Below are 22,878 nucleotides of genomic sequence, written 5' to 3'. Positions count from 1 at the left end.
ATTTTTCTTAATAAGATTATAGACATCTGAAATCATTATATTACGTATTTTTGTTTATTTGCTTATCCTCCGATGCCCCCACTAGGAGTTAAGCTCCAAAGAGTAGCACTTGGCTCATCATGTTACCACTGCGCCAATGCCTAAAACAGGGCCCGGCACGTAATAACACTCAAATATTTGTTGAACAAGTTGTGTGAAATTTTCAAAAACATAATTTCAAGTTCAATTCTCTATTAGAATTCTTCCTTTGATTATTCAATATACCTATATATGTCTATCATATTTGTGTAGGTATGCCTGTACCTTTTTCATTAAATCAAAAATATAATGAGGAAATGAACCATCAATCTATTGTGGTCATCTCTGAGGATAGAAAGTCTTCAGCAAATCAACTTTTATACCCAAAATATGCATGTGTATATAATTACATTTTATCATCAATCGTAATAGTAGAATCAAGACTGCCTACACAACTATTAACAGTTATGACTTTTTCTTGAGTCTCACACACAAATTCTCTGTCTTCAGTTCATAGACATCTTTCAACTTCCAGATGTTTGAAATTTGATGACAACTGTGAGCCCACAGATCCAAATCCCAAGTACGAGAAACATGCAGAAAATGACACTAGGACAAATAATCATAAAATTTTTAAAAATCAGTGATAAAGACAAATTCTTAAAGGCAGTCAGAGAAAAAAGAACATGGATTTTTGCCATGTTGCCCTGGTTGGTCTCAAACTCCTGGGCTCAAGCAGTCCATCCACCTGAGTCTCCCAAAGTGCTAGAATTACAAGCATGAACCATATCACCTGGCCAACACCACATTTTCGAATGACCGATGAGTCAATGAAGAAATTTTTAAAAATTTCTTGAAATAAATGAAAAGAGAAGCACAACATACCAAAACATGGGATACAGCAAAAGAAGTGCTAAGAGGGAAGTTTATAGCAATAAACACCTACATGAAAAAACTGGAAAGATTTCAGATAAAAAAATAACAATGCATCTCAAGGAACTAGAAAAGCAGGAATGAACCAAACCAAAATTAATAGAGGAAGAGAAAGAATAACAATAAAGCAGAAATAAAGGAATTTGAGACTAAAAAAATTACAAAAGATTAACAAAAGTTTGGTTTGTTTTTAAAAGATAAGCAAAACTGACAAGCCATTAGCTAGATTAAGAGAACAGTGAAAAGACCAAGTAAATAAAATAAAAAATGAAAATTAAGAAATTAAAACTGATGCCTCAGAAACAAAAAGGATCATTAAACACTACTATGAACACTATGTGCCAACAAATTGGAAAACCTAGCAGATATGGATAAATTTCTGGACGCATATATCCTATCAAGATGGGATCAGGAAGAAATAGAAAACCTAAACAAACCAGTAATGAATAATGAGATCGAATCAGTAATAAAAAAATCTCTCATCTAAGAAAATCCCAGCCCTAAAATGGCTTCACTGCTGAGTTCTATCAAACATTTAAAGAACAAATTGTCAAAATCTTCCAGAAAATTAAAGAGGAGGGAATTCTTCATTCATCTGATGGGGCCAGCATTACCCTGATACCAAAACTGACAAAGACACAACAAAGAGGAAAACGGTAGGCCAATATCCCCATTGAAAAGAAATGCAAAAATCCCCATGAAAATACTAGCAAACCACATCCATTAGCACATTAAAAAGATCATTCACATGGTCAAGTGGAATGAATGCAAAGATAATTCAACATATGCAAAATAAACATGATACATCACATCAATAGAATGAAGTACCAAAAACTATATGATCATTTCAATAGATGCTGAAAAAATATTTGATAAAATTCAAAATCCCTTTATAATAAAACCTCTCAAGAAAGTGGGCATAGAAGGGTATACCTCAACACAATAAAGGCCATATCTGATGAACTCACAGCTAAATTATACTGATTGGGTTCCTTTAAGAACTGAAATAAGACAAGGATGCCCACTCTCCCCACTCCTGGAAGTCTGAGCAGGGCAATCAGGCAAGAAAAGAAATAAGGGGCATCCAGACTGGTCATGGTGGCTCATGCCTGTAAACTCCGCACTTTGGAGGCCGAGGGAGGTGGATCGCTTGAGCTCAGGAGTTCAAGACCAGGCTGGGCAACATGGTGAAACCCGTCTCTACTTAAAATAAAAAAACTAACTTGGCTTGATGGCACATACCTGTAGTTCCAACTACTTGGGAAGCTGAGGTGAGAGGATTGCTTGAGCCTGGGAAGTTGAGCTACAGTGAACTGTGATCATGCCACTGCACTCTAGCCTGGGTGAAAAAGTGAGACCCTGTTTCAAAAGAAAAAAAAAAGCAAAAAAAACCCCAAAACAAAACAAAACAGAAAAAAAAGATGGGCATCCAAACTGGACAGAAGGAAATCAAATAGATCTTGTTTGCAGACATGATGTTATATATAGAAAAACACTAAAAGCTCAACCAAAAAACTCTTAGAACTAACTGATGATAAATTAAGTAAAGTTGCAGGATATGAAATTAACATATGAAAATTTATGGCCTTTCTGTACAACAACAACAAACTAGCAGAAACAGAAATCTTGAAAGCAATCCCATTTTCAATAGCCACCAAAAATTACCTAGGAAGAAATTTAATCAAGGAAATGAAAGATCTCTACAAGCCAGTCTATAAAACACTGGTGAAAGAAATTGAAGAGATTACAATAGTGGAAAGACATTCCATGTTCATGGATTGGAACAATTAATACTGTGAAAATGACCATACTACCAAAAGTCAATGCAATCCCTATCAAAATACCAAAAGCATTCTTTACAAAAATAGAAACAATTTTAAAAATTTGTATGGAACCACAAAAGCTCCAAAAAAACAACGAAATTCTGAGCAAAAAAACCAAAGCTAGAGGCATCACACTACCCTATTCCAAAATATACTACAAAGCTAACAACCAAAACAGCATGGTTGGTACTGGCATAAAAACAGACACATAGACCAATGGAACAGAATAGAGAACCCGGAAATTAATCCACATATCTACAGCCAATTGATTTTTGACAACAGCATCAAGAACACTCACTGGGGAAAGATCAGTGTCTTCAATAAGTGGTGCTGGGAAAATTGGATATCCATACATAGAAGAGTAAAGCTAGACTCCCAACTCTAACCCTATACAAAAATCAACTCAAAATGTATCAAAGACCTAAATGTAAGACTTGAAACTACAAAACTCCCAGACAAAAACAGAAGAAATGCTCCAGGACGTCATTCTGGGCAAAGATTTTATGGAGAAGACTTCAAAAGCACAAGCAACAAAAGCAAGAATAGACAAATGGCACTACATGGAACTAAAAATTTTCTGCATGGCAAAATAAAAACAATCAACAGAGTGAAAAAACAACCTATATAATGGGAGGAAATATTTGCAAACTATTCATTTGACAAGGGATTAATGTCCAGAATATTCAAGGAACTGAAATAACTCAATTGCAGAAAAACAAATAACCTGATTTACAAATGGGCAAATGAGGTGAATAGATAACTTTCAAAACAAGACATAAAAATGGGCAACAGATACATGAGAAAGTACTCAGCGTCACTAATCATCAGGGAAATTCAAATAAAAACCACAATGAGATACGTCATCCCACTTAGAACGGCTACTATAAAAAAGGCAAATACAACAGATGCTGGTGAGGATGTAGAGAAAGGAGAACTCTTACACACTGTTGGTGGAAATGTAAATTAGTACAGCCATTATGGAAAACAGTATGGAGATTTTTCAAAAAACTAAAAATAAAACTACAATATGTTCCAGCAATTGCACAGCTGGCTATATATTTAAAAGAAAGGATATCAGTATGTTGGAAAGATATTTGCACACCCATATGCGTTGCAGCACTATTTACAATAGCCAAGATATGGAATCAACCTAATGAATGAATAAAGAAAATGTGGTAGATAGACACAATGAAGTATTATTCAACCATAAAAAAGAATGAAATCCTGTCATTTGCAGCAATACAGAACTGGAGGTCAATAAGTTAAGTAAAATAAGCCAGGCATAGAAGGATAATGAATTAGCATGTTCACACTTATATGTGGGAGCTGAAGAAGCTGATCTTATGGAGGTAGGAGGTACAATGATGGTTACCAGAAGCGCAAAAGAAGGAATGAAGAGAGGGTGGTTAACGGATATTGAAATGGGAGATCACCCTTATTCTCCTTGCAGGGCGTGTGACAGGGTTGTGGCTCACTTCTTTGGTGTCCCGCTGCTCAAACCCCTGGGAAGGGCAATGCAGACGGCGCGGGTGCAGAGGTCGCAGGGAGCTCCTTTGGGCTCTGACCCCACGGCAGTGTCTGGGGTGAGGGTTTACGATTCCTGAAGCCCAAGTGGGCCTGTGTTACAGTGTGCTCCTTCAGCTTTGCTGTCTACAGACTACATGTTAATCGGCTCAATTAGACCCTCTGCCTTATCACAAGGGCAGACGGCTTTCTCTATCCTGAGTTCTTGCCCAGTGTACCAAGAAAATTGGATCTTGGAGGATGAGTGCAAGGTTTTACTTATTGATTGATTCATTGATTGAGACGGAGTCTAGCTCTCTCGCCCAGGTGGGAGTGCAGTGGTGCGATCTCGGCCACTGCTCCGCCTCCCGGGTTCACGCCATTCTCCTGCCTCAGCCTCCCGCGTAACTGGGACTACAGGCGCCCACCACCACGTCTGGCTAATTTTTTGTATTTTTAGTAGAGACGGGGTTTCACTGTTTTCACCAGGTCGGTCTCGAACTCCTGAGCTCAGGCAATCCACCTGCCTCGGCCTCCCAAAGTGCTGGGATTACAGGCAGGAGCCACCGCGCCCGGCCGCAAGGTTTGATTGACTGGTGGAGGTGGCGCTCAGCGAGATGAGTGGGGAGCCAGAGGTGGATGGAGCGGAAGGCAATCTTCCCCTGGCGTCGGGCTGCCCAGCAGTCGGACTCTTCTCCCACCACCCCTGGCCGAATTCCCCTTGATGGCTGCGTCCTTCCGCCATCGCTGGTCTGCCAGTATCTGCTGGTGTCTGCTGGTTGGTTCCTTTGCTCCTCTTGACGTCCAACCTCTGTGTCTGTGCCAGCTAAAGCCTCGGGTTTTTATGGGCACAGGGAGGGAGCGTGGCTGGCCAGAGTGGTCTTGGAAAATGGAACCTTTGGGTGTGAAAACAGGAGTGCCTGTTCTTACTTAGGTCCGCGGGCACAGGCCCGAGGGTGGAGCCCTCACCAGGGACTCCGCTCTTCTCTACCAGCACTTCCCTGCCCTCCTCCCACATCAGTATTAAAATACAGTTAGAGTATGGAGCAATAGCTCAAGCCTGTAATCTCAGTTACTTGGCAGGATAAGGTGAGAAGACAGTTTGAGTCCAGGAGTTCATGACAAGCCTGGGCAACATAATGAGACCCCATCTCTTATTAAAAAAATTAAAAATACAGTTAAATAGAAGGAACAGGTTTTAGTGTTCAGTAGCACAGTTGGGCGACCATACTTAAAAATAATTTTTTGTATATTTTAAAATAGCTATCAGAGATTAGGAATGTACCCAACACAAAGAAATGACTAATATTTGGGGGGATAGATATCCCAGTTACCTTGATTTGATCATTACATGTTGTAAGCATGTATCCGTGTCACATGGACCCCACAAATATGTATAATTATTATGCGTGAATTAAAAATTTCAGTGCATGTTGCAAGTGAAAAATTTAAATCATGAGTTATTCAGATGAGTCATCCTTTCTTGCCTTAAGAGCAACGTCTTATTCTTCAGAGGCTCTATAATTCACTACTATGGCAAGCCCAAAAGGACTAGTGGATACTTCTATGACGTCTATGCAGATAGTTTAAAAAAAGAAGTGTTCCAGTACACGTGAATCAATGCAACTGTCTCCATGTATAAAACTTTGCACATCACTGGTGAGAACGAAGGGAATATAATTGACTTGGATCAATACATCTACTTCATCCAACTTCAAGAAGAATTGTTTTGAGTCCAGCTCCCACCAAATGTCTCCACCCTAACTTAACGCAGGGGCAAGAAGGCACTTCTTACTTTCCTGAAGTGACAGTGGGTTCAAATGACAGAAATTAAATACCTACTTTGGAATCTGGAAGATGTCACTGGAGTTTATGAATACTCTATTGTTGACTTAAAAATTATATGTGGGCTGAGTGTGGTGGCTCACACCTGTAATCCCAGCACGTTGGGAGAATGAGGTGGGAGGATCACTTGAGGCCAGGAGTTTGAGACCAGCCTGGGCAACACAGCAAGCCCCCGTCTGTAAAAAAAAAAAAAAAAAATTAGCCTGGTGTGGTGGCACAAGTCTGTAGGTCAGCTACTTTGGAGGCTGAGATGAGAGGATCACTTGAGTTCTGGAGATCAAGGCTGCAGTAAGCAGTGACTGCACCACTGCATTCCAGCCTGGATGACAGAATGAGACCATGTCTCAAAAATAATTTTTTTTTCCCCCACAAATACAGTCACTTGTATCACTAAGCAAGCTTCATTTTGCTGCTTCTCAGTTATTCAGCACCCTCCCCTTTTAACTCCAAGCTATCCATCACTAGATTAGTCTTCTAGTTTCAAATTAATGGAATCCTACAGCATGAACTCTTGTTTCTCGCTTCTTTCACACAGCGCTTTTTTGTGACTTAAACATATTTTATCAGTAGCTCATTCTTATTTACTGCTAGGTAATATCCTATTTCATGGATATTCCACAGTTCCTTATCCGTTCACCAGTTGACAAACATTTGGGTTGTTTCCAATTATCGGCTACTATGAATAAATTTGATATTAACGTTCCCCTGCAAATCTTCATGTGGACATATGTTTTCATTCCTGTCAAGTAAATACCTAGGAATGTAATGGCTGGGAGGTATGCAAGGCATGTATTTAACTTTTTATGAAACTGCCAAACTGTTTTTTCCAAAATGGCTATATCATTTTACATTTTCTTTTTCTTTCTTTTTTTTTTTTTTGAAATGGAGTTTCTCTCTTGTCACCCAGGCTAGATTGCAATGGCGTGATCTCAGCTCACTGCAACCTCCTCCAGGGTTCAAGAGATTCTCCTGCCTCAGCTTCCCTAGTAGCTGGGATTACAGATGCGTGCCACCACACCCAGCAAAGTTTTGTATTTTTAGTAGAGACAAGGTTTCACCATGTTGGTCAGGCTGGTCTCGAACTTCTGACCTCAGGTAATCCGCTCTTCTTGGCCTCTCAAAGTGCTGGGATTACAGGCGTGAGCCACCGTGCCTGGGCTCATTTTACATTTTCACTAGCAGTGTGTGTGAGCTTCCCCTGCACCACATTCTCAAGTCTTTTAACTTGAGTCATTTCATGTATGTCAGCTGTAGGTTTATTTGTTTATTACTGTTTTAGATGACCTTTACCAGATTGAGGCATTTCCTTTCTATTCCCAGTTGGCAGATATTTTATGAGAAATGGAGGTTAAATCTTCTCAAATGTTTTTACTGCATTTATTAAGATAATTATATGGTTTTTCTTTTTTTAGTCTGTTAATATGAGGAATTGCATTGATTGATTTTCAAATGTAAATTCATTCTGCATTCCTGGCCTATCTGCCACTTGGTTATGATGCATTGTTCTTTTTATATATTTTTGGGTTTGACTTGCTAAAATTTTGATAAACATTCTTTCATCAAGCATAACACATACAATTATGTACAGCACATACTACTCAATAATGATAATAAATGACTGTTACTGATTATGTATTTACTATACTAAAAATAAAATATTTTTTAGTCAGGGTCTTGCTCTATCACCCAGTCTGGAGCAATCACACCAGCCTCAATCTCCTGGGCTCAAGCAATCCTCCTCCCAAGTAGTTGGGACTATAGGTGCATGCTACCATGCCCAGCTAGTCATAAAATTTTTTTGTAGAGATAGGGTCTCCCTCTGTTGCCCAGGCTGGTCTCAAACTCCTGGGATCAAGTGATCCTCCCACCTCAGCCTCCCAAAATGCTGGGATTAGAGACATGATTGTGCCTGACTGAAAAAAAATTTTTTTCATCAATGTTCACGAGGTGTATGAGGCTGTAGTACTCTTTTCTTGTAATTCCCTCACCCCTCTTTTTTTTTTTTTTTTAGCTTTGGGAACAGGCAATGTTGCACTCTTAGATCAAGTGGGAAAATGTTCCCTGCAGTCCTCTATTTTGGAACAGCTTGTGTAGAATTGGTACTATTTCTTCAAGAAATGTTTGGTAGAATTAATCATTGAAGCCATCTGGGCCCAAAGTTTTCTTTATGGGAAGGTTTTAAACTAAAATTGAATTTTAGAATTAGACACAGGGCTCTACAGATTTTCTGTGTCTTCTTGGATGAACTTTGGTAGTGTTATGGACTGAATGTTTGTGACTCTTCAAAATTCATGTTGAAGCCCTAACCCCCAGTGTAGCTGTATTTGGAGATGGGGCCTCTACGAAAGTTAAATAAGATCCTAAGCGTGGGACCCTGATCCTCTAGGATTAGTGCCTTTATGTCCTTGTAAGAAGAGACACCACAGAGCATCCCCCATCCTTCCAATACACCACTGAGGAAAGGCCACGTGAGAATGTAGCGAGAGGGTGACTATCTACAAGGCCGGAAGAGAGCCCTCACCAGAAACCAAATCAGCCAGAACCATGATCTTGGACTTTCAGCCTCCAGGACTATGAGGAAATCAATTTCTGTTGTTTATGCCACCCAGTCTATGGTATTTTGTTATGGCAGCCCAAGCTGACTAATTTAGGCAGCTTTCTTTTCAAGAAGTTTGACCATTTTTACTAAATTGTCAAATATATCAGCATAGATAGTTCACAACATTCTTTTTACCCATTTAATTTCTTTTAGAGCTGTCACTTGGCCTCTCTCATTTCTGACATTTAAAATTTATGTATTAAGCACTTTTTAGTCTAACGAGATTTATCAATTTCATTAACATTCTTAAGAATTAGCTTTTGGCTTCTCTGATTTTCTGTTTACATTTCATTGGTTTCTCCGCTTTTTTAAAAAACCATTTCCTCTTTTCTGCCTATTTTAGATTTAACTTGTTTTCTTCTGTTTTTTAAGGTAGAAGTTTAAGTTATTGAATTGCTTCTTTTACAATGTGTCTAATGCTATAAATTTCACTCCTAAGCCCTGTCTTAGACACATTCCACAAATTTAGATATGTCACATTTAAATTTTCAATCAGTTCAAAATATTTTCTAATTTTGGCTGTGATTTCTCATTTAATTCGTGAGTTATTTAGAAATGTGTTTAGTTTCCAAATATGTAAAGCTTTTCCAGAAATCTTTTAAAAAAATGGATTTAACTCCATTGAGATCAGAAAACATACTTTGCATGATTTGAATCATTTAAAATATCTTGATAGGTTATTAATGTCCAAACTATGGTTTACTTAGTAAACGTACCATATTGTTTTACATGAAATGTTTTATAAATGTCAATTGGGCTTAGGTCACTATTTTCTTCCAAGTAGCTGATTTGCTATTTGTTATACATTCATTTTTCATCTATGGAATTTCTACTTGGTATATATACATGTGTGTTATACGGTATATATACATGTGTGTTATAAAATCTGACATGCCTTTCTTCATGTTCATGCTTTCCTCTACCTTTAGAAAATGTACAATCGCCCATCAATATCTGCAGGTTATTGGTTCCAGGACCCTGTGGATACCAAACTCCATGGTGCTCAAGTCCCTTACTAAAACGGTATAGTATTTGCATATAACCTATGCATATCCTCCTGTATACCTTAAATCATCTCGACTACTTATAATACCTAATACAATGTAAATGCTATGTAAATAGTTGTTATACTGTATTGCTTCTAAAATTTGTATTTTTAATTGTTGCATTCTTTAAGTTCCGGGATACATGTGCAAAACATGCATGTTTGTTACATAGGTATACATGTGCCATGGTGGTTTGCTGCTCCTATCAACCCATCATCTAGGTTTTAAGCCCTACATGCATTAGGTATTTGTCCTAAAGCTCTCCCTCTCCTTGCCCCCCACCCCCCAACAGGCCCTGGTATGTGACGTCCCCTCCCTGTGTTCATGTGTCCTCACTGTTCAACTCCCACTGAGTGAGAACATGTGGTGTTTGGTTTTCTGTTCCTATGTTAGTTTGCTGAGGATAATGGCTTCCAGCTTCATCCATGTTCCTGCAAAAGACATGATCTCATTCTTTTTTTATGGCTGTGTAGTATTCTGTGGTGTGTATGTACCACATTTTCTTTATCCAGTCTATCATTGATGGGCATTTGAGTTATTCCATGTCTTTGCTATTGTAAATAGTGCTGCAATAAACATATGTATGCATGTGTCTTTATAGTAGAATGATTTATATTCCTTTGGGTATATACTCAGTCATGGGATTGCTGAGTCATATGGTATTTCCGGTTCTAGGTCCTATTTTTGTTTCAAATATTTTTTGATCTGCAGTTGGTTGAATCTATGGATTTGGAACCTCCAGATAGAAAGGGCCACTGTGTAGAGTATATTTTAGCTGTGTCCTTGACTACTAACTATATTACCTGTATGATTTCTGCAGTTTTCATTGATAGATTTTCTCCCTGAGTCAGTTTTCCTGCATGTTTGCATGCCTAGCTTTTAAGCTGTTAGGCAAGACCAGACTAGCCTTTATCTAGGGATAATTTGGCTCCACTAATGACGCAAGCAATACCTTCTTGTTTCCTATGCCTCAGGTGTTAGGGCTTTCTAGTCAGGCTGGTGGAAATACAAACTATTCTTGACCCCATTTGATACTGAAGGATTATTCCACTGCTCCATTCTAGTGGTTTCCACCAGTCTTAGGTCGTTTCCTCCTGTGCTGCACCCATCAGTATTCAGCTGAAGACATAAGAAGAAACCCAGTGCGGATCTCTTGAGCTCTTTCTCGCCTGTGCAGTGCTCTCCTTTCTCCTCTCTGCCTTGCGAATTCTGGCTGTTTTTGCCTCTCTAAATTCTGTCTCCTTGATTTAGGGAAACTCCTGGGCTTTGTTTGGGTCTGTCCCCTCACCCCTACCTACCTCATGCTATTTCTGTGCTGTAAACTTGGGGAATCACAGAGCTTACCTTGTTGGTTCCCCTTCTTTCATGGCACTGTCCTTTGCTGTCTGTGGCTATTTGAAACCCATTGGGTCATGCATTTTGTCTGCTGTTCCAGGTTAGAAATAAATCCACACTCTTTTCTTCATCACGGCCAGAAGTGTGAGTCAGACTTCATTTTTCTTTTTTTTTTTTAAGATGGCGTTTCGCTCTTGTTGCCCAGGCTGATGTGCAATGGCACAAATCAGGGCTCACTGCAACCTCCACCTCCCGGGTTCAAGCAATTCTCCTGCCTCAGCCTCCCGAGTAGCTGGGATTACAGGCATGAGCCACCACGGCGGGCTAATTTTGTATTTTTAGTAGAGATGGGGTTTCTCCATGTTGGTCAGGCTGGTCTCAAATTCCTGACCTCAGGTGATCCAACCGCCTCGGCCTCCCAAAGTGGTGGGATTACAGGCGTAAGCCACCACGCCCAGCCCATTTCTTCATTCTTTTTTTTTTTTTTTTTTTTTTTTTTGAGACGGAGTCTCGCTCTGTCACCCAGGCTGGAGTGCAGTGGCTGGATCTCAGCTCACTGCAAGCTCCGCTTCCCGGGTTTACGCCATTCTCCTGCCTCAGCCTCCCGAGTAGCTGGGACTACAGGCGCCCGCCACCTCGCCCGGCTAGTTTTTTGTATTTTTAGTAGAGACGGGGTTTCACCATGTTAGCCAGGATGGTCTCGATCTCCTGACCTTGTGATCCGCCCATCTCGGCCTCCCAAAGTGCTGGGATTACAGGCTTGAGCTATTCTTAAAACATAATCTTGCTAAGTCTATACAGATGACCCTTGAACAACTTGGGGATTTGGGCATCAACTCCTTGCACATTTGAAAATCCATGTATAACTTTTGACTTGCTCCCAAATTTTATTAATAGCCTGCTGTTGACTGGAAGCCTTAGTCAATTAACACATATTCTGGATGCTTACTATATACTGTATTCTTAAAGTAAGCCAGAGAAAAGAAAATGTTATTAATAAAATCAGGTCAGGCACAGTGGCTCATGCCTATAATCTCAACACTTTGGGAGGTTGAGGCAGGAGGACTGCCTGAGGCCAGGAGTTCAAGACTAGCCTGGGCAACACAGCAAGACCCATCTCTAATAAGAAATCAGCTGGTGTGGTGGCACATGCCTATAGTCCTAGATACTCAGGAGGGTGAGGAGGCTGGCTTGAGCTCAGGAATTTGAGGCTGAAGTGAGCTATAATTATGTGCTACTGCATTCCAGCCTGAACAAGAGAGCCCCTGTCTCTAAAAGAAGAAAAAGAAAATCAGAAGGAAAAGTAAATATATTTGCTATTCATGAGGTAGAAGTGGATCATTATAAAAGTCTTTGTCGCTGTCATCAGGTTAGTAGGCTCAGGAGGAGAAGGAAGGGGAGAGATTGGTCTTGCTTCTCAGGGGTGACAGAGACCGAAGAAAATCCACAAAGTGGACCCACAAGCTGGGCTCATGCCTGTAATCCCAACTACTCAGGAGGCTGAGGTGGGAGGATCACTTGAGAACAGAAGTTCAAGACCAGCCTGGGCAACACAGCCAGATTAACTCCAGAAAAAAAAAAGCGGAACCATGCAGCTCAAATCCATGTCATTCAAGGGTCAATTGTAAGCCTGGAACAACTATTTTCTATGCATTGGAGGTATCATTCCACTGCTTCATTACTACTGCTGAGAAGCCAGCTGTCAGTCTTTGACATTCTCTTGAACACAGTCTAACTTTTAATCCTTGGCTTAAGATTTTTTCTTTGATTTCCCAGTTGCACTTGAGAGACTAGTTGTATATTTCTTTTACTTTATTCTGCTTGAAATTCACTGGGCTTCTTGTCTGTGGATTGATGTCTTCCAATTGTTCTCAAAAGCTCTCAGCCTTTATTTTCTCAAATAACTTTACCTCATTTTCTCTCTCTGGAACTCTAGTCAAATACTCATTAGACCTTCTCACTGAATCTTTGTCTCTTCTCTTCTGTACTACGTTTTTCTCTCTCGGTGCTATGTTATAGGTAATTTTTTCTAGTTCTCTCTTCTGCCATGAAGTTTGCTACTAAGAATGTCCACTGAGTTTTAAAATTGTGGTTATTGTATTTTTTATGTATATAAATTATATTTTATCTTTGAATTTGTATCCCTTTTTTCTTTCCCTACAAATATTTTCAAGTTCACTGATCATTTTTTAAACACAGTAAGCATAGTTGTTTAATAATCTCATAATTCTATATCTAAAGTGTGTGCAGAGCTTGATTTCTTGTGCACTATTTTCTCTTTCACTCCATGTCCATCATTGCTCCTGAAAATTTACTTACAGTGCTTTGCAAAACACCTAATTAATGTGTCTTCCTTCAGAGAGGTACTGGAGTGGCTTCTGCCAGGTTCAGGGGACACTACTCGTTGGGAACTACCTCAATATGTGAAATCTAAAGGTCCTTTGTCTACCCAGGCTTTTGTGCTCAAGGCATACACACACAGAAAAAAACCATCTGAAGGCTGATATGTGGCCACAACTTATCTGAATTTTCTGTCCCTTTCCCTTCTTACAGTCCCTACATTTGGGGTTGGGTTTAGTTTTAGCTCTCCCTTAGTGTGAAGATGTAACCCTTTGGGGTTTCCTATGGGATTCTCCAATTAGGATGGTCCTTGACCTTACCTTTCACCCTTTTGGCCCCATAGGCCCACTATATCAAAGTGTGAGGTATTGGACATGCTTTCAGGTCAAAAGTGGCTTTTCCCCCTCCAATATTCTACTTATTTCTTTGAGTTGGGGCTTTCTTCAAAGCTTTGGTCTACAATTCATCTTTTTACCTCTTGTGCATGTTTTTAGGTGCATAAGAAACACACACATACTCTTCAAAGATCCATCATCAATCAAGTGATAAGCATTAGAATATGTGTTAATTTATAAGGAAAAATCCCAACTTTAACTTCTCTGTTGAGAAGTTTTAAAATGGTAAGTAGAATGGTGTGTTAATTCCAGAAATAGGAAATATCAGTATTTTTTTTTTTTCTTTTCTAAAGTGATGGAATCTTGCTCTGTTGCCCAGGCAGGAGAGCAGTGGCATGACCATAACTCACTGTAGCCTTGAACTCCTGGGCTCAAGCAATTCTGCTTCAGCCTGCCAAGTAGCTGGGACTACAGGTGCACACCGCTGCCTCCAGCTAATTTCGTTTTTTCTAGCGATGAGGTCTCACTTGATTGCCCAGGCTGGTCTTGTACTCCTGGCTTCAGTGATCCTCCCACCTCTACCTCCCAATGTGCTGGGATTACAGGTGTGAGCGTGTGCCTGGCCTGTAGAATTCTTAATGCATGAATGCCAGGTGTACTATTTTCTATCAATTTTTTTTTTTTCTTTTTTGAGACAGAGTTTCATTCTGTTGCCCAGGCTGGAGTGCAGTGGTGCAATGTTGGCTCACCACGACCTCCACCTCCTGGGTTCAAGCAGTTCTCTGTCTCAGCCTCCCAAGTAGCTGGCACCATGCCCGGCTAATTTTTGTATTTTAGTGAAGATGGGGTTTCACCATCTTGGTCAGGCTGGTCTTGAACTCCTGACCTCATGATCCACCTGCCTTGGCCTCCCAAATTCCTATCAAATTTATTCTTTTTGATTCTCTAGGGGAGATAAGAATGTGCAACTAATAACAGTGTAAGACCTAGGAATTGCTCTGACCCTGACCCTTTACACAAGTGACTTAATTTCATGTTCAACTTAATATCCTTGCATGTTAAATGGAGAAAAGACAAAATTATCCTGATAGCCCCTTTAATGCTAACATTTATGAATCTACAGATGCTTCTACATGTCAACTCCAACACTTATAACAGACCTTACTGAAAAATAATAGCCCTTTTCCTACCTGGCATAATCTTTCCATAACAACACTCTAGAGTCACACACTGCTAATCGCCTGGAGATAGCACAAATGCTATTGATCATCCTTATTCCTGCACATATAACATCTTCTGAAATAGGGCTAAAACAATATTTTCTACTATATTATACCCTTTTCTAATAGTTGTAATAGTTTAAGAATTAACACATAACCTCCGCAAAATATGACCATCTTTCAGGATTGTACAGAATTCATTTTCTTCCATTATGAAGAAAGAAATCATCAGGTACAAAACCAACAAAAGTATTCTCAGCTTGATGTGAAAACCTTCTATTGAGAAAAGTGCTAATAAATAAAAGACAATCAATGATATACTTCAGGTAGATAATAAAAATTTAATAGCAATATCAGAAAATAAACACACATATAAAAAATCAAGTATTTAGTTTTGGATATTAGAAATAATACACATAATAAATTCAACATACTGATAGTGCTGCAAGATAAGATTTTATTTTTCAAACTACATATTATGCCAACCAGCCTGCTTTGTACTCAGAGGTTCAAAAACTTTGCTTTTATTACGAAGAACATCTGGACTGTAGACACCACTAACGAAACCAGGTTATACTTGGCATATTGCGATTGAAGCTGTGTGATCATCATCTTAACGACCTAACTAAATCCTCTGATAATGGAAAGAAGTTCAAGAGGCAAACATTTCCCTCCCTAGGATCCTAGTTACCAAAACTGCCACAGTGTCAAAATAAAAATAATTATTTCCTCCTTTTTAACATCACATTGTCCTTGGAGCATATGTATGAGACGAAGTTAAAAACCAAAAGGGCAACTTTAAGCTATATGCTAGGTCAATGTTGTTAAATCCACAGACTAATTTTTCAATATAGTATTCCTGGTTCTGGTCCTTAAAGAGAAATAAAGGCATTAAACCAACATTTTATATGTCAGGAAATATAATTTTGCTATTCTTTCATAATCAAATCTTTCAATGATTTCTAAGACTGTTTCTACAGCCTGTGTGCTAGTTCAGGAGACACACTGGTTGTAAAAGGACTTGCGAATATAAACTTTAAGGCTAAAAATTTCATCTTCAAAATGTATAGATCTAAATAGAGCCCTCGACAAGGTGATTTAATGTAGAACTGCTGGCCAGAATGAAAACAAGTACTAGACAGAAAAAAGTTCATTCTTAAAGACTTCATTGAAAAACCACAGACAGGTCCTTCATGACATAGGTAATTCCCTCAACCTAAAGACATTTGCTGAAAGTCAGAGTTACCCTATTGCATAGTAAATCTTCAAAACCATTAAGTCAGGTTCTGGGTCAATGTTTCCTATGCTTTGGTTGGATGATTTAAAAAGTATATATTTTACAGGATTTAACCATGGAATTCAATGAACAAAATAAAATAGATAAAATATTAGAATCTTCATTGAAAAATGGCATGTTTCTCCATCTTTTTCAGGCAATAAGCAAGCCCATCTTATATCTGATTTTTTAAATAAATAATTGCTGTATTTCCCACCGAAGCTTGTTATTCTGATGAGCCAAATTCAAATGCTTTCATATAGTTGAGGATTAAAAATCATTTTGAGGATTATTCATCATTATCTGTAGAAAAAAGAAAAATAATTCACTTCATTTCAAATCAAGTTGTATCTACTTAAAAAAAAACTCATTCTTGTTCACGCTAAAGGAGAAGAGCTTTCATGTAGTTTTAAACATTTTTTTAAATTATTGTATCACACATTCATTGTAAAATATTCAGACAATACAATGAAGAATAAAATGGGAAGCAAAAATCCTCTATAAGCGAAAGATAACCAACGTTAACTTTATATAAATCCTCCCACAATGCTTTCCCATGCATACACAAATATCTTTTAAAAATTACACTAATTGGGAGGCCGAGACGGGCGGATCACGAGGTCAGGAGATCGAGACCATCCTGGCTACCCGGTGAAACCAGGTGGCGGGCGCCTGTAGTCCCAGCTACTCGGGAGGCTGAGGCAGGAGAATGGCGTGAACCCGGGAGGCGGAGCTTGCAGTGAGCTGAGATCTGGCCACTGCACTCCAGCCTGGGCGACAGAGTGAGACTCCGTCTCAAAAAAAAAAAAAAAAAAAAAAATTACACTAAAATGCAGTTTTGAAACCTAGGTTTTCCACTGAAAACACCCTACTGAATGGAAAGGTGGATACATAAGATAAGATTAGAAAAAATGTTAGAATCTAGGTGGTGGGTGCATGGGTGATCATTGTAAAGTTCTTTCAAATTTTCAATACAATAAAAATTTGACAATAAAATGTTAAAGAATAAATCATGGATATATTCTATGTTGACTTCAATGTCTGCATAGTATTCTATTTAGTGGATATGACATAATTAACCATTACTATTTATAGACATTTTTGTTATTTTCAATTTTTTTAATTCTAAAGATTATAATCAAGTGAATTAAACAGATTGGTTAACTTAATCTTACATCCAAGCACTATCTTCCACATTCTAGCAAAAGTGATCTTTCATTAAAATCCAAGGGTCATGTTAAATCACTGCACTGCTTAAAACATTCATTAGCTCCCTACTGCCTCAAAATGGAATCCGCGCTCCTTAACATGGATTACAAAGCCCTTCATGATCTGGTCTTTTAAATATTTCTCATCTTACCAAATTTCATTCCCCACCTTCCTCAACTGCCCCTATAATTTATGCTGTAGGAACACTGAATTGCTTATAGTTCCCTACTACACTTTGCATCCTTCCCCGTATGTGTACTTATTTGCGCTAAATTCCCATTCATCTTTCAGAATCCAACTTTGATGTCCTCTCCCCTAGGAAGACTGATCCTGTCACCACCACTGTAGTTGGATCTTTACTTTACAACTTACATACATTTTATTGCTTCCAAGGTAACACTGATCACTCTGTACTATATTTACTTACTTTTCAAATAATCAGGAAAGTAATGAACACACATATCCATAATATGTAGAATTAACGAAAGCTAACTTTTGGCCATAGTGGTTTGGATTACTTAAGTAAAAGCATATTACAGATAGAGAGTACCCTTTCTCAATCTTATTGCCTTCTCTTCTTCCCCAGGGGCATTTTCAGTACTGTGAAACTGATGTGTATTCTTCCCACTCATGGGTTTTTGCTTTTATTTTTATTATACACATGCACATCTAAATAAAATTGGTTATAAACACTACATAAATGGTATAATATTCTACTTATTCAACTCATCTTGTTTGTGGGGCTTATCCATATTGATAGATGTAATTTAATTCACTCATTTTAGCTGATGTATAAAATTTTAGCTGATGTATAAAATTTCATTACAGTTTATTTCAGTTACATAAACATATTCCACCTAAAATGAGTGTGAAGAGAAGGTATGTGTCTCCTTCTTAAGAATATATAATGGCCAGGCGTGGTGGCTCATGCCTGCAATGCCAGCACTTTGGGAGACCGAGGCAGACAGATCACCTGAGGTCAGGAGTTTGAGACCAGCCTAGCCAACATGGTGAAACCCCATCTCTACTAAAAATACAAAAATTAGCCAGGTGTGGTGGTGCGTGCCTGTAATCCCAGCAACTTGGGAGGGTGAGACAGGAGAATCGCTTGAACCTGGGAGGCAGAGGTTGCAGCAAGCCGAGACTGTGCCACTGCACTCCAGCCTGGGAGACAGAGCAAGACTCCATCTCAAAAAAAAAAAAAAAGAATCTATAAACTTGGGCTGCTAATGCTAATACTCTATGTGAGAACATGGTAGCCTCTGCCAGACACAGCTATTATACTCCTTCTCTCCTTGTGGAAGAATTTATTACGAATACTATCAAATCGTTTATACATTTTATTAGCTCTACTCGACTTCTGACTCTGGACAGCATCTAGCTATGGACAAAAAAGCATTAACTTTATCAATGGCTGAAGATACTGATGCTTACCAAACCTGCACCATAACAGTATCAGGAGAGTTAAACAGCCAAGGCTGTCTCTTCAGGACTCATACAATTTCCAGTGAAATAAAACAGAAATGTGTTTTGACAATCTTCTTTTTAACTTGTACCTTAATGACTTGATGTCACTTTCGGGTGAGCTAGATAGAATTTTGCTTACCCCTTCCCTTCTTTACTCTCCCCTTTCCCCAACACAGAGAATAAAAGTGTGTAAGTACCATATGCGGATGACATGGCTTTATTATCTCCTAGATGTGCCCTAAAAGATAGTTGTCTGGACAACTCTCTCTAAGACAGGTAGGCTGGGTACGGTGGGTCACACCTGTAATCCTACCACTTTAGGAAGCTGAGGTGGGCGGACAGCTTCAGCCCAGGAGTTCGTGATCAACCCAGGCAACATGGTGAAATGCCATCTCTACCAAAAAAATACAAAAATGAGTCGGGCATGGTAGCTCACGCCAGTAGTACCAGTTACTCAGGAGGCTGAAGTGGGAGGACTGCTTGAGCCCAGGAGGCGGAGTTTGCAGTGAGTTGAGATCATGCCACTGTACTCCAACCTGGGTGACAGAGCCAGGCCCTATCTCCATAAAACAAAACAAAACAAAACAAAACAAAACAAAAAAAAACCAACCCAAAACCCCCTAAATAAAAAAGAACAGCTATATATGGGCTCTAATGACTTCCAATGTGAAGGACTGCAAAAACAGTTATTCTGAATTGATGAATATGAAATCTAAATCCAGTCATTTCATTTAACTCTCATGATTAACAATATAAAACAGCAAGTCATCCACACAGTTCAATATCCATTTTATAACCAGTTTCTTTAGTAGCTATAGCAGTAAGTTATAATATTTTATGGGCTGTATTAAATTTTTTTTTTAAGCTACACCTGCTGTAATGGTGTGTACTAAGAGTTTGAGAAAAGATTGCCAGGGTAGGCATTTGCCTTTAATTGCTTTACATTTTTTTCTAGGCTGCAGGAATTACTGTCAGGCTTTATGATATAGAACTTTGGGGTTCTCGTTTCCTTTCATTTGTGTACTAGAGAAAATCTGATATTGCTTCTTGAGTGGTGTATTAACCTAGCCTGATTCTCGGTCCTCCGCAGGGGAAATGGCCTTCTGTGTAGGCGTATATCCTTTTGAAGCCACTCAGTTGTCAAAAGAGGATGTCAATTCTACCTCGTGAATAAGTTGATTGTTACAGTTCTCCACTTAATGGGCAAAGCAAACTAAAAGCTCTCCAGATACTTGTCCAGCAAAACTGAACCCCAAACACATTGTTGCTGATTACTTAAGAAAAGCTCTATTGAAAAACGATACTTAAGGAGAACCGCCTGGAGGTGGAATAGTCCGAATATGAATAGAATTGGTTTGATACACTCCACAGAATTGCTGAAATGGAATCATCCTCTGGCTTCGTGCCATTAACTTACAGCATGACATATGAGAAACAGTCTCATGAAATCTAAATATTGTAAAAATTACTGAGGATACTTTTCATTCCATTATAGCACTGTTTTGTAAAATGAAGTTCAAGATCCCAATAAAATAAGAAATCCACAATTATCAGAAAATACCCACATTTTATATTTTCATTTTGATAAAAATTTTTAATATGTAGAAAAATACAACATCTGTTTTACAGTAATAATTCACAATTGACAGAAATTTTCTATGACTAAGACTTGAGGTTTTTTTATTGGGGTTTATAGACCCTTGGATTCTTGTGCCTGAAAAAAATATTTTTTTGCCCCTTAAAGGGATCCATATGTTATTCAAGTTTGAGGAACACTGTATGATAGTGCCCTCCTTTTAAAGATCATGGGAAAACTGTTCCTTTGGTTTCAATACCAAAAATAGCTGTCCTCTGAGCAACTAAAATGTTTTGTCTCATGAATACTGTGACTCATGTAATTAATTAGGTTTTCTGCTTTGTGAGAAAGACCAGCACCAAATTTGTTTCCTGTTTTTAGAAAATGTGGAGACCTTTTGAACATGAACTTTATATTCCTCATTCCTGGCTTCATGTTATACGGCTTGTGCTCATTTGTCCAATATGTTCACTTCCCCAGATTTTTTTAAAACTTAGTTCTCTCTCTTACTATATATACACATATTTAAATGCAATCTTAGACTTTTTTGTATGAATATGCAAACAAATTTTGTATGGAATACAAATAAATTTTATAAACATTTTTATTGCTAAAATTAAGCATCAACATTTAAAACCCTCAATTTTAGTCTATGAATTAAACCTTTAAAGTAATAAGATTAATGTTTGGGCAAATAATCTAGAAATAAATTGTTGTTCAAAACTTTACATATTGCTTTTTGTGTCAAAGAGTTTTGCCAGGTGCAGTGGCTCATGTCTATAACCCCAGCACTTTGGTAGGCCAAGGAGGGTGAATCATTTGAGGTCATGAGTTCGAGGCCAGCCTGGCCAACATGGTGAGATCCCATCTCTACCAAAAATACAAGAATTAGTCAGGCGTGGTGGCACCTGTAGGCCCAGCTACTCAGGGGGCTGAGGCAGGAGAATAACTTGAACCCAGGAAGCAGAAGTTGCAGTGAGCTGAGATCATACCACCACACTCCAGCCTAGGCAACAAGACTCTGACTCAAAACAAAAAACAAAAAAACACGAATTATTCTAATTTATAATCTTACTTTTTTTTTTTTTTTTTTTTTGAGACAGGGTCTGGCTCTGTCACCAAGGCTAAGTGCAGTAGCACAATCACAGCTCACTGCAGCTTCAAACTCCTGGGCTCAAGCAATCCTCCCACCTCAGCCTCCTGAGCAGCTGGAACTACAGGTGCTCACCACCATGCCTAGTTAATTAAAATTTAATGAAACCTATCATTATGTCGTCCAGGATGGTCTCAAACTCCTGGCCTCAAGCCATCCTCCCACTTAAGCCTCCCAAGTCGCTGGAATCACAAGCATGAGCCACTGCACCCAGCTAGGATTATTCTAATTGCTAGAGCTGTCCAACAATCTATCCAGTAAGATTTTTAAAAATCTCATTCAAAGGTTACTTATAAATTAAATTAAAAATATGGACTTAAAGGACTTCAGTCAGTAAAAGTATATGACAGATCAGTAAAAGTATATGACAAAGTTAATATTATTATTGCTTAAAAGTAATATAGTTCCCATGTAGATTTCACAAAACGGATGTGATGTAAGCTGAGTCATCTACATGTATCATCTTGTTTTTCTCACATTTATTGAAAATTATACAGACATGTGAGGAAATCTTACCTTCTTGGTAGGCTCCATCTGCCATGACTAAATGAAGAATCTTGGCATAAAGATGCTGATGTTCATTTCCCAAAATATTTTGAACTATTTTTGAACAAATTTCAATATTTTCATCTTCATCTTCATGAATAGCCTATACCAAATTCCCAAATATAAATTAATATTTGAATAACTTTCTCTAATTGTAGACTTCCCTTTTTATTTATAATAAATCTAATGACCAATAAAGATCATTAACATTTCTCTAACCTTCAAACAGAGCACATTTTAAGTGTTTTAATTGACTTTTCACTTACCTTTATTTTCTCGTAAACCTCAAAGAATTTTTCAAAGCCCATTTCCTGCTCCAGATGAAGTCTCAGTTCCTCTAAATGGTTAAAGACACTATCGTATTCACATTCACTAGCATTTTCCCCATCACTGTTATCTAAAAAATAAAATTAAAATAGATATTTTGATTTAAAAAGACTGAATAAGATAACTCTTACCCTAATAGACTAAAATTCTATGACAAATGAATAATGCCATTGAAGTAGACTACTACTACTTTCATTATAAACGGTTTTTGTCATTTTAATATTTGTCCTTTATTTGGTAAAAATTATGTATAAATCTGTCTAAACAAGAATGTTACTTTTCCTTTATAGATATAAAAAATAAGTCAGGATGGAATCAAAACACTCC

At 38.3% G+C, this 22,878-nt stretch overlaps 1 protein-coding gene across 6 annotated transcripts in view; it reads right to left on the bottom strand.

Moving 5' to 3' along the window:
* LOC105466693 (NIMA related kinase 1) overlaps positions 1-22,878 on the bottom strand; it is a 229,035-nt gene that overhangs the window by 13,821 nt on the left and 192,336 nt on the right. For 5 of the 6 annotated variants that reach the window (XM_011715788.3, XM_011715791.3, XM_011715785.3 and 2 more), the window contains 3 exons: positions 22,491-22,621; positions 22,195-22,327; positions 16,107-16,576 (listed from right to left, as the gene is read on the bottom strand). In XM_011715788.3, coding sequence (XP_011714090.1) covers positions 16,563-16,576; positions 22,195-22,327; positions 22,491-22,621 — 278 coding nt within the window. In that variant the 3' untranslated portion in view covers positions 16,107-16,562. Of the gene's footprint in view, positions 1-16,106; positions 16,577-22,194; positions 22,328-22,490; positions 22,622-22,878 lie in introns of those variants that run through there. The other variant, XM_071092827.1, reaches the window with a different exon arrangement.

Source organism: Macaca nemestrina, chromosome 3 (assembly GCF_043159975.1).
Source record: "Macaca nemestrina isolate mMacNem1 chromosome 3, mMacNem.hap1, whole genome shotgun sequence".
NCBI lineage: Eukaryota > Metazoa > Chordata > Mammalia > Primates > Cercopithecidae > Macaca > Macaca nemestrina.
This window is presented reverse-complemented; position numbering and strand designations above follow the sequence as displayed.